Raw genomic sequence first — 12,205 nt, 5'->3', positions numbered from 1 at the left:
ATCTATGTACGTGTGTGAATATGTATGAGCCATTATTATTGTTTTACCATTTCATAATGAAATGGAAAAAGCATGTGTGTGAGATTGGGAAAGGGGATAATCCTGCACAACGCCTGGGCATCATCTATGTAATCCTGTCTCATCTGTATTTTTTTTTCTGCAGGGTTTTGAATTGCCTTAAAATTATCTTTGGATCGTTGTCCACTTTGGCCATGTTGATCTAAAAGTTTGCTTAATAATTGTTGAGAATTTTTACATGACGTGCTCCTCCAGCGGTGTTCCTCTACAAGCCTGGCTCTTTGATAGAGAATAATATTACATTTTGATTAGTCCCCAGTGTTACCACAGCAATATTGCAATGCTGAGTCTCATCAAATGTGTCCGGGCTGGAATGGAATATTACATTTCCTGTTTTTAATTTTGAGTAAAAAGTTGAACTGGGACATTGGCAGCCCAGTAGAGGATATTAAAATGTGTTTGACTTTTTTTTCGTGTGGAAAAAGATTTCGAGAAAATGAGGCAGGAAGTATGCGGCTTTCCCTGAAACCTAATGTTTCCTCTGGGAGCTGAAGCATTGTTACGCTGTTTGTCAACTTCGTGGACTACATTCCCACTGAGTATTGTGCGCTTTCTGCAAAACTAGTTTAGTCTGAGGCATGAGTGAATCGATCTTTCTCAGATATTCATGCTCTCTGCCAGTATTTAACCTCTGCTGAACACTTTTTGGCAAACCAGCTATATGTCAGTCCCTGTGCTTGTTTCTTATTAGCCATTTTTTATATTAAGTGCTGAGTAAAAGGTGTTGTTAACAGTGAAGCACCAGGGCAAGCTGACCCTGGCAGTATATTAAGTGCTTCTGAACTTCTGTGTAAGAATGTATAATACATGTCAAAGAAGAGAAAAGATTTCTTAAGACTTGCCAAGCAAGTAGGCCAAGATCTTTGTCTAAATCAGTCCTACTAAGTCTTATTCTTTGTAATTTTTCTGTTGCCCAGGTCAGAGTCGGGAATCTCCAAATTTACTCATCGTCTATCCCTCAAAGAGCGACCAGCGAAGGCAGAGAAGACTTCATCAGAAAGGCCTCCATCCTACAGGAGACGATCTCTTAGTGTCGACTGGTAAGACCGTCTCGCAATTTCTGAACTCACATGCTTTCACTAAAAGTCAAAGGCTGTACTTCTGTTTTTTTCATCTTCTGTTAAAAATTATGAAAAATTGCAAGAAGCAGTAGCAAAAGGTCTAAACACGTATCACACTGCAAAGAATATTTAGTAAAGTGAAATATTAAGTGTTGTTACGGGTATAATTTTGAATAAAAATAACATGTAAGAAAAGAGAGACAACTGCAATGAGTCATGTCTGTTTACAAAGTCAAGTCTCAGGTTGATGAAAACTGGGGGGGGGGGGGGCTGGGGTGGGAGCAAAGGGTGGGCAAAGTGGTGATAGGGTCCTGTTCTGTCTCTGCGTCTGGGTTTCGTTGAAGAGCGCCAAGATGCTCCAGTGGCGCCGGCTCATCTTGCTCTTGTAAAGCTCCAGTCTTCAGGCACCCGATGAAAGGAGTTTGAAAGCTTTCCATTGCGAGGCTGCCTTCCAGTCCCCACCCATGGGAATCCTTCCCAGTCTCCCCTCTTGTTGCCTGGCTTACACTCATTTATCTGCCCATTGATCCTGCCTTTCGTCCATCTGACATGCCTCCTGAGTTTCCTGCTATGTATTCTTGGCTCTTCCTTTGTGCTTTCCCTACATTTGGGAGCACAGGCACAGGTTTAAGAGGACCTTACACTTCCTTTGCACTCAATTTTGTCAAGTAAGAAAATCCCCAATCACCAGATTTTTCTAGGTCGATGATTACTGTGCAGGGACTACAGTAGCTATTCGGCAGTTACTTTACATTTTGTGGAGTTACAGGTGTGTTAAATTTCTGAGGTCCTATCGAATCGTGCTAGGGCCTGGTGTGAGGTCTTACGAGGTCTTTTGTTGGCCTTATGAGACCAACTGTGTGGTCTCGGACTAGTATTGCGATGTGTGGTCCGCCAGCAGAAATGTGGTGTTAAGTGAATGAGCGTTAGAGTGTATGTGCAGTGTGAGGTCTTTTACTTTAACAGCTCCATGTTTTTCTTCCATGCTGCTTGAGAAGGGACCTGGCCTTTAAAGTTCAGGCCCTGATTGATGTGGTCTGGTTTTAATGAAACTCAGTGGGTAGATTGGACATGCTCATTTACAAGAGGGATGAGGGGGGGCTTGACTACAGCTGGATTTTGACTTTTTGCGGGCCCTGCCACTGTTACAGGAGTGTGACTGGCCTTTTGTGACATCATAAATAAGGGGTCCCCAGGGGGAGAGATTCAAGGTTGAGGCCTGAGTCATGCTACAGGGAGGTGAAACAAGGTTGGTCCAACTTTGACAGGGCCAAAAAAGCGTCTCTGGAATGCATAGTGATCAACAGACTCCAAAGGAAAACATGTGTGTCAGTCAGTTGCATATTTGAAAGTGTTCAACATTTACAGCACTTCCTGTAGTCTAAACAATCTGTCTTGCTTTAATCATTGTTAATGAGAACTTCTCAGGGATAAATGTCATCACAAAAATATTCATGATTAAGCAGTGTACTTGTTAAGTATGTGATGTTATGTGGTTTCATGCCATGTTGCCTAGCGTAGTTCGCAGTGATGAGTTGCAATTACTCATGAAAGTTCTTCCATATATACAGTACTGTGCAAAATTCTTGAGTCACCCCTCATGTCTTTGTAATTTGCTTTGAAGAAACCAGGCTTGGTCTGGTCTGTAGTTCTCCAGGCTTTCTGAAGATCTTTCAAAGCTTTTCTTTGGGCATTGGCTACTTTTTCCACTTATTTTCAGTCCATTTCTTATACCCAACAATTTTTAGATGATTTTGAGGTTTTTTGCTAAGCCACTTAACACAGACCTATGAATTATTTAAGGATTAAAGAAGACACTCAGTTCAAGGGTTGAACCTTTGTTCTGTCTATACCAGAGGTGAGTTCATTACCAAGCCTCTGGAGAACTTCAAGACATGTTGAGGAGGTAATTTAGCCATTTAAATCAGCTGTGTTGGATCAAAGACGCATCTAAAACCCACAGGACACCGGCCCTCGAGGCCTGGACTTGCCCACCTCTGGTCTATACAAACACAGAAATCTAAATATATTTTGGCATAGCATGGAATGTGTCCCAAAAATGTAATGAAACTGGATAATTGTGAGCCAAAAGAAGAAATTGCAACCCTTAAAAGCTATCTAAAGCCGATGAACACGATGGAGTCATGTGCTTGAGAAATAGGATAAAGAGAACTGAGAGAGGGCTTAAGAGATGCCCCTTCAGCTAATCAGTTAACTGCTCATTAGAAATAGTCTTAAGTGGAAGGGTGGCTGTCAAAAAGCAATTCTTGAGGAAGTGAAAACAGGGAAAAAAGTCTGAATTAAATAAGAAAAATCAGCAGGTGTGATGGAGTGATAAATCCAAATGTGAAACTTTTGGCTCAAATCCTTGTCACTGTGGATGGAGAAAGCCAGGACAGAGGTACAGCAATGAGCGTCTAAAGTGAGGACTCCGACATGGTTTAAGGATGCAGTTCAGCCAGTAGTGTTGGAGAGCTTGTCAAAACTGATGGAATTATGAATGCCAAAAACATACCATCACATTTTAATACACCACTCAATTTAATTCAATTCAGTTTAATTTATGGAGCACCAAATCACACCAGTCACTTCCAGTACAGTCTAGAAAGAGTGTGATTGGCAACAGCTTCATTTTTCAGAATGACTATGACCCCAAACACACTGCCAATGCAGTAAAAGCATGCCAGAATAGAAAAACACACAATGGAGCACTATCCGTCATGGACTGGCCTCCCCAGAGCCTGAACCTCAATATTATTGAGACAGTGTGGGATCATCTTGACAGAGATCAAAACAAAAGGCAGAAACATCCAAAGAAGAGCTTTGAATGTCCTTCAGGACGCCTGGAGAACTATTCCTGAAGACTACTTAAAGAAATTACCCCAATATCTGCGTAATAGAGTTCAGGCTGTGTTGAAGAATACAGATGGCCATACAAAATAATGACTTGCCAGCTCGTTTATATTTTTTATTTCAATGTATGTGTGCACTTTACAATTTTCCACTTTTCTTAGAAAAATAAAGGTTAGGGTGAAAAGGACAGGGTTAGATGGTGGGAGTTGATCTGCTATGATGAACCCTAAAGGGATCAGCTAAACGAAGAGAGGAGGGTAAGCTTAAGAATTTAGCATAGTACTGTATAATTTTCGGACAGTAAGGCGTTTTGTATGTTTTGCATGCTGATCTTCCAGTAGAGCTCAGCAGTCTGTAATTGTTTTCCATTTTTCCAAGCCTTACTAATCAGTGAAGAATCTTGTGTGTTCTTAACCAGACGCAGTAAAACAAATTCCCTGGAATGTGTGTCCCCGTAATCAATGTGTAATATGTAGGATTTTATCCACAAAAATATGCTCTTAAATTAAGGTTTCATTATGTTTTTCTGCTCATTGCCCCCTGCTTTCAAAATAAAACTTCTAACTATAAAGTGAAACAAAGGTTGTATAAAACACCAAGCTGGAAAGCAGCCAGCAGCACTCTGGAGTAAGGCTGACTCAGGTGGCTTAAAGCTTTACTATCTTATTTAGTGGGCCATTGCCATTTATGTCGATTCATGTCAGATACCCAAACAAACTGCGACTATTAAGGGAATTCTGAGCCAAGGCAGCCCATATACAAGCTTGAAACGGGAGCCGTTTTGTAGCTTAAAGTCTGTAAAGGCTGGCAGAGCCTTGGGAAAATGCAATAGTAAAAGATAATGGCAGTGTTATTGTTATTGGTAATCATAGTAAATGGCCTCTGGGGATGTGGTTGGAGAAAATAGTGGAAGGAGGGTGGAGAGTGAGAGTTTTAAGAAGTGTTAAAGGCAAAATAAGAGGGTAGCTGTTACAATTTATGATTGCCAAAGATTGATTTGATCTTCTTTTACTAGTCACTGCAAATACAATGGAAATCAGAATGTTTAATTAAAACGGTGGCTTTGGGGAAATCTGTTATTTAGATAAAAAGACTGCTTTTCGTTATTTAAAAAATGTATATGGTTGCAATGGTTACAATATTAAACATGAACAAAGTTTCATGTAATGAGATCAGCATTCAAACTCAGGCTTCAGACCTCTGAGATCGCATGGGGGTGTCTTGATTAGCACTGGTGTGCGTATTTGCTATCTTGTTTTTTGTGTATTACGTGAACACAGGAGACATCTGGTAGAGTCTGAGAGTTAATACTGGAGCTGTAAAGGGATGCTGCTTCTGATGCAACACTAGGCCGGCAAGTAAGTCTTCATTACTTTATTCTCTAATAGTGACAGAGAGGCAGTTCTAACCCTTCACCAAAACCCTTGAGTGCAATAGAGAAACAGCCATGTCTATCAGCCAAGCAGTTTTTATTTCCCAAAACATTTCCCCTGCAGTACTCGTGGCGAGGAAACTCTATACATAAGTACTTAAACATCCACGTTTGGTAATCAAACTATATCCACTTCACAAATTAAAGTTGGAAAAGGAAGGAGCGCAGTTGGTACGACACCAGAAAGTGTTTGATTGTCTTGTGTTTTTAGTCAGCGTGCGCTAGAAGGCTTAAATTCTCTCAATCCCCCGAAGGCCCTCCGCTCTGCCTGGTGCCACCGTGTCTTCAGGAATCACTCCAAGCTGACGGCACTCTGAGGATGACGTCTGAACTTTGATGTTAGGAGAGAAACTGGCCTGCCCTATCCCTCGGTCAATATATTAACTCAAATATCTCCTTCTTATTCATGCTCACACACATACATGAGCAAACACATATTGTAATACTTAGCGCTGTTTTGGGTGTGTAGGGGTGAATGGGAGCTACCAAGTGTTAATCCTTATGAAATGTGTACAAAGGGAATAAAAAAAGAGTACTAAGAAATCACCAAAGTCTTAGTGGTAAAAGGAGGACAATGCTCAGGGGGCCCGGGTGTAAAGTGGTTTTGGAGATTGTGCCACTTGCCGCATTTGGTTCTAATTTGATTTATTATTCCTCGCTTTTTCCTTTTTATTTTCGTTCTCTCTGTAAATTTTTCTCCTTTCTTCTGTAGCCGAGAGCTGTCAGTTCAAACGAAACGGACTAATGAGGAGGTTATAAATGCCTGTGATTTTTCTCTTTAGAAATTTTGATCGGAACATGTTAAAGATCTGTTAAAAATCACTGCTGAGTGGGGTGGACTCCTGCTTCTGTTGGAATGTGTGACACTTTATTCCTGCTCTGTGACTGAATTAAATTGTTTTAAACACTGAAAAGCTTTTGACACGTGGAAACTAATTATGCTAAACCCTGTGTGGACTGCACACATATAGTTGAAGCTATTATAGAGCCTAGAGTCAAGCTAAAACAAAGCTAAGTACGCCCACAAAGTGATTTGCAGAGAGAGCGAGAAATGTTGAGCAACTTCAAGTGACTATGGGCAAAAGAACCACTGGAGAGGTGGGACCTGAGTAAGACGGTTCAGAGAAGCTTCCACATGAGCGATTGAAGTGACTACTAATGAAAATGTGAGATACTGTTAATTGACATACAAACTGTTACCTAGGCAACTAAAGCCTGAAGTGTTTGCAAGTGACCAGCCATCAGCATCAAAGTAAAGCTTAACACAGGTTTACTGCCTCCACAGGAGTTAAGAGTAGCAGCCATCAGATGACTTGGTTAATTGATCATCAGCACCTTTATAAAAGTAAAGGTTTTGCCAGTTTGTAGGGATCTTAAAGAAGTGGTGATTGCTGCCCATTAATCTGAGAAAGATTATAGAAGTCCATCATTCTGCAGTGAGGACTCCACAAATTCACCCCAAGGTTAGACCATCCAATCCTCAGAGAAATCCCCCAGAAAACAAACAGTTACATGTCAGACTCCAGGCCTCACTTAGCATGTTAACTTTCATGACGGTACAATTAGAAAACAGCTGAGCAAGTGTGGCTTGTTTGACAGGGTTGCCAGGAGAAAGCTTCTTCTGTTTAAAAAGAACATGGCAGCACAGCTTGGGTTTGAAAAGTTGTAACTGAACAAACCACAAGACTTCTGGAACAACGGCATTTAGAAAGATGAGACCAAAGTGGAGATGTTCGGCCATAATGCAGAGGCTAATCTGCAATAGAATGGCTGACAAAAGAAAAGAATCATGGTTACAGTTGCCCAGTCAAAGTCCAGATAGTTTTCCTTTCTTTTTTTAAGATGGCAGCAAAAAATATATACTATTTGCTCTAGCATAAAAAGAAATCAATAAGGGGAAACAAGTTGAAAAAAGGCGAGTGACTTTTGTACACTATTTTTAATGCGTGAAAGAATTTTCTCTGAATATTGAGCCGCAAGGTTCATTTGTTGAGGTTGAGTTGTTGGTGGGATGAGACTACAGATTCTGGTCCACATGCAGGTGCAGAATTTCTGCTAGCTCTGCTTTTGAATAAGTCCAAGGTTGCTTACACATTCATGCTCATACATAAACACGGACACAAAGCACGTGAAAGAAAAAGACACGCTTGCAAAAAAATGCACTTGAGCAGATTAACAATGTTGTGTCAAATACATATAAACATATATGTCCAGCCTCAGCCGTGCGTGCACCAGCAGCACACTCATACACAATCCCGACTGGATGCTGTGGGCTGCGCTAAGGGAGATTTATGAGGCTGGCTCCCTCTTGTCCTGTGTGTCTCGGACTTGATACTCTAGTTTCCACTCCAAACCTCAACTCAGCACGCAGGCACAGAAAGACTGGAGTAGGGATGGAGTGTAATGGGAAGGAGGGAGTGAGACTTAAACGGTGAAGTTGGGAAAGTCAGAGAAGACTGAAATAGGTAAGAAGAGAAGGAGAGAGAAGAAAACTGGAGAGAGGTTGACTGATTGAGACTGAAGTAGATGAAAAGACAGATTGAAAAGATGATGGAAAGAGACAGCAAGAGAGAGTGGTGAAAAGATCTAAAAACTAGACTGAGAGCTTGGATAGAGCGCGAGAGAAATGTGTAGCGTCAGTGTGTTGGTTTCTCCTTGTGCATACGTGTGCAGAGAGTTAGAGTATAATCACGCATGGTTAATAAAATTATGCAATCAGCCAAGTCTTGAGGAACTATACCCCCTCATTTAAAGTAGTCTTGGAAAATAATTTGCACTCTGAAAATCAGGAAAGAGTCGAATTTACTTACAAATCAGTGGATTTGTTCTTAGCTCTTTTTTCTCCTTTTCATTTTCCAGCTCTCACTCAGCTAGCAGTAGCCAAGTTTATCTCACATCATCAGATTTTTGTCTCCGTTAAATGATCAACAATGTTTATATTGTTATTTAATAATGTTCCTGCTATGCACAGTTTAGTGTTCCACCTCCAGAGAAAACCCCAACAATCAGACAACCCCCTATGAGCAAGCGCTTGGTGACTGTGGGAAGGAAAAACTCCCTTTTAACAGGAAGAAAACTCTGGCAGAACCAGGCTCAGGGATGCGCATCTGTTGTGACTGGTTGGAGGTGAGGTGAGGAAGACAGGAGAGAGGACACACTGTGGAATGTGAATGATGCGGCTTGTGGCATCGTGGCGTTGTTTCACAACCAAACTCGCTGTTTCACACAAACATGTTGTGCCTCCTCTATCAGCACACTGTGTAGTCATGGAAATGTCTTTGCATGTGGTTGTGTGTGTGTGTGTGTGCGTGCGTACAGTGCAGCGTTTAATATTTTTGTTTGTTTTCGCATATGGCCAGGTCTTTCTCGGAAATGAGAGTTAAATTTCTTTCACCTGGATAAATAAAGGATAATAATAATATATGTGTGATTTTCTCAAACAGACACACACAGACACTCACAATGATGTCATTCGTGTTTCCATCCTCTCTATCATTCATCTGTCCATCCAGTTTGGACAGTGCACATGTGTGTGAGAATGTGTGTTATCATTTTTTACAAAGCATCTATCACAGTAAGAATGGTCTCCCCACCCATCCGACCACCTCCCTCCATCCCTAGCCCAGATAAATAGCCGTGGGACTTTAAACATGGCGCCCGACCGGCGTGTGACTGAGAGAATGAGCCAACTGGTGGCTTCAGTCGCCGAGGGTCTCCCCCCCCCCCCATCTGCCCAGAGCCTCTCTCTGGCTGGGTGGGTGGCATATGGTGGCCCAGGCAGGAACCCCATTGGTGTCACACACAAACACACACACTCAGACACACACATGCATACTGAGAGACATACAGAAGGTCTGGAGCCACCCAGGCTGGACCCACGATCGCCGTGGGAGACACAGTGTCACCAAGCCTCTGACAGGGGAGGGGGTTTTGTGTATGTTTGTGTGTGGGTGATCCCACCTTGCAAGTCCACCCCCATTCCCTCCTGAGAACGTCGGCCACCGCCCGCCACATCACATCCCCATGGTGACTCCGCTGTTGTCTCTGCTCATCAAAATTAGAGAGATTTACCTCTGCGTACACACACACACATAACACATGCGCACACACAGAGCCAACAGGTGGCAGGCCTTGCTCGGCACAGCAGGCCCACTTCAAAGGTTAAACATACAGCAGACCGCCTAGCCCTTCTCTGCCACTCTCCCAAGGGAGGAGAAGAGAAAGCGAGGAAAAAAGAGTGGAAAAAGCAGAAATGAGAAAAAGAAAATGAGGGAGGATGAAGCACGGTTTTGTGGCAGCTTAATAAATATGCACACATGTGAAAGTAAGTTACATGTGGTGAATTGTTTTTCTGCTCAGTAATTGTTTGACTGTTACACCAGACGTGTATCAGTCGGCGGCACAGACTTGGGCTCATCACAGTCAAGTTTCCCGGATTTTATCTCCGTGCGAGATAGGTTACAAGAATGCAGCCCTGACTCACTCAGAGCTAACAATACCAAATAAATACCACTTTACAAGAACAGTGATATATGAGGTAGCGCCTCTAGATTATGAAAACGGGAAAGTTGAAGCTGCAGTGTTATTCTAATGTAAACAACAGAATCCGCAGCAGAATCCAGACTCAGTGTTGCTGTCTGCAGCCCTTCATTAAACACAGCAATGTTTACTCTGCACTTATCAGTGCTGTTTGTCATCTCAATGACTTCATTCTAATATACTACAAATCTTGGGTGCGCTGCTTACAGGCCACTTGACCTCTTTTTGAATGCATATCAGGAATGATATTCCACCCACATTTGACTCTGCCTTAAGAATTACTGTAAAAAAAAGTGTTTTATTTTTAATGGATGCACACACCTGATACATCCCTCAGTAAATCCTCACACACAGACTCTGACCCAAAAGAGTCGTAGACTTGTTCTGATCGTCTCTGCAAAATCATGCGGTATGCACGAGGGGCTGCATGTGGCTGAGTGTTGCAGTGGCCTCATGTTGCCTATAAGCTGATAAGAGCCAAGGCAATTCTAGCAATACTCCCCTCGTCCTCCCAATCCGCCCACCCACCCTCCCTCCCACCCAACCCCACTTTCTCTCTCTCTCTCGCTCTCCCTCTAGCAGCCTGGCTGCTTCCAGCCTGTCTGGTGCCAAGACTCAGATTTCAGAATTTCCTTCTACAAGCCACATTTAGAGCAGCCAGCGTACTCTGTGTATGTGTGTGTTTGCGCGTGTGAGCGAGCGCACGAGTTTGTGTGACTTTCTCCTTTCGCCCGTATACCTCCCTCACTCCCCGCCACCTTGTTTTCCCCAAGCGCCGTCCTTCTGCTGCTGCTTATTGCCATTTCTGCATCTTTCTCTACCCATCCATCCGTCTCCAGTTATTTTGTCGAGACAATCACCTTATACACGTCGAGTAATACGTAGTAATTTCAGTTAGAAGTACACCGCCAAACAGGAATCACATTAATGTGCTCTCGTAGGAGTTGACTAGCCATAGTAAGGAGTTTGAGCGAGTGGCATTAGAGACTGAAGGTGAAGACACTGGGACTGGATGGCCTTGATGGGTTGAGTGGGAAAAGGGGGCGAGAGAAGTGGGAGAGGGTGTGGATGGAGATAGAGAGGGATGTTAAGGTGATTTTAAGAAAGAAAGGAAAACAAATGACTGTTTGCTCCTTAGGTAGCATACTGGGCCTCTTTTAAGGGCAAACCTTTTAAACAGCACTGTCCATATCTATTTGTACTGTTCTCTTTGCTTTACTGCAATTATGTAGTCTGCTCCTCACTGTCAATAGATCCTCCTTTGTGCTGCTGTAGCTAATTTGAGCAGCACTCTCTGTAATGTCCTTTTCTGGCACGTATGTACGCACATGCATACTTTGCAATAGCAAATTGTGGTTATATAAAGAGATTTTCCACTGTTTCCAGTTTATCTTGACATTATCTGTGTTTATAGGAATACAAAGCAGTGGCCAACAACATTTTTCTTCTTGCATTCTCGTTCCTATTTGTCCTAACTATTTGTGCATTACCTCGTTACAAACATCCGAGCAACTGTTTTGAATTTTTCCCCGAGTTACTTGCGCAGCTAATGGCAAAAACGTGTTACTATGTGACAAGAAGAGGAGGCAAACTAATTGTGTGTGAAAGAAGGGGAAACAAAGGAAGAGAGGGGAACAGCAAAAATGTGTCGGAATCAAAGCTGGTGACGGTGAGGGAGAGGGAACGTGTTTTCATTCCCAAATCTCACAAGACTGAACCACCAGAACAAGAACAGCTGTTGTGGCTGCGGGTAGATTGATTGCTAGAAAATATATTATCATTATTATTATTATTATTGAGAGGATGGGTGAATCTGTCACCCCCGGTTGGATGGATTCATTGAAGTTGCTGTTTATCCATTCTGCTACCAGGTTCAGTGAAACGCCCTTCTGCACACAAATGCTGGTATTTGCGTGTTTACGGTTGGCTCCCAAATGCTTTAACTGACAATTATTTACCATTTCTTTAAATAATAGTTTTTCCCATCTTGACTTTCGGTCAAACAGTAAGTGAATGTCTAGACTCCGTGTCCCTGTGTTTGTGAAGTTTCTGTTTACATGTGACTCACTGACTGGAGGCCCAAGCTGTTTTTGATATGGTTTGATAAAGCGGATGCTGCATGTACGTGTGTTTGCAACTTGGGGGTGTTAATTTTTTTTGTGGGCCTAATAGATGTTCACAGCAGCATGCTCGGTGTATTTGATGTGGCACTGATCAAGAGCCAAGCGTGGAGCTTGGCTTT

The 12,205-nt window shown here is 42.5% G+C and overlaps 1 protein-coding gene across 2 annotated transcripts in view; it reads left to right on the top strand.

The window, feature by feature from the left end:
* The window catches only part of ankfn1b (ankyrin repeat and fibronectin type III domain containing 1b), a 162,750-nt gene that overhangs the window by 122,979 nt on the left and 27,566 nt on the right, over positions 1-12,205 (top strand). For both annotated transcript variants that reach the window (XM_080873812.1, XM_080873813.1), the window contains one exon: positions 996-1,118. In XM_080873812.1, coding sequence (XP_080729938.1) covers positions 996-1,118 — 123 coding nt within the window. The remainder of the gene's footprint in view (positions 1-995; positions 1,119-12,205) is intronic.

The sequence above is a fragment of the Rhamphochromis sp. 'chilingali' genome, assembly GCF_963969265.1.
Source record: "Rhamphochromis sp. 'chilingali' genome assembly, chromosome: 22".
NCBI classification, from domain to species: domain Eukaryota; kingdom Metazoa; phylum Chordata; class Actinopteri; order Cichliformes; family Cichlidae; genus Rhamphochromis; species Rhamphochromis sp. 'chilingali'.
The sequence above is the reverse complement of the archived record's forward strand: the minus strand, read 5'-3'. Positions and strand labels throughout refer to the sequence as shown.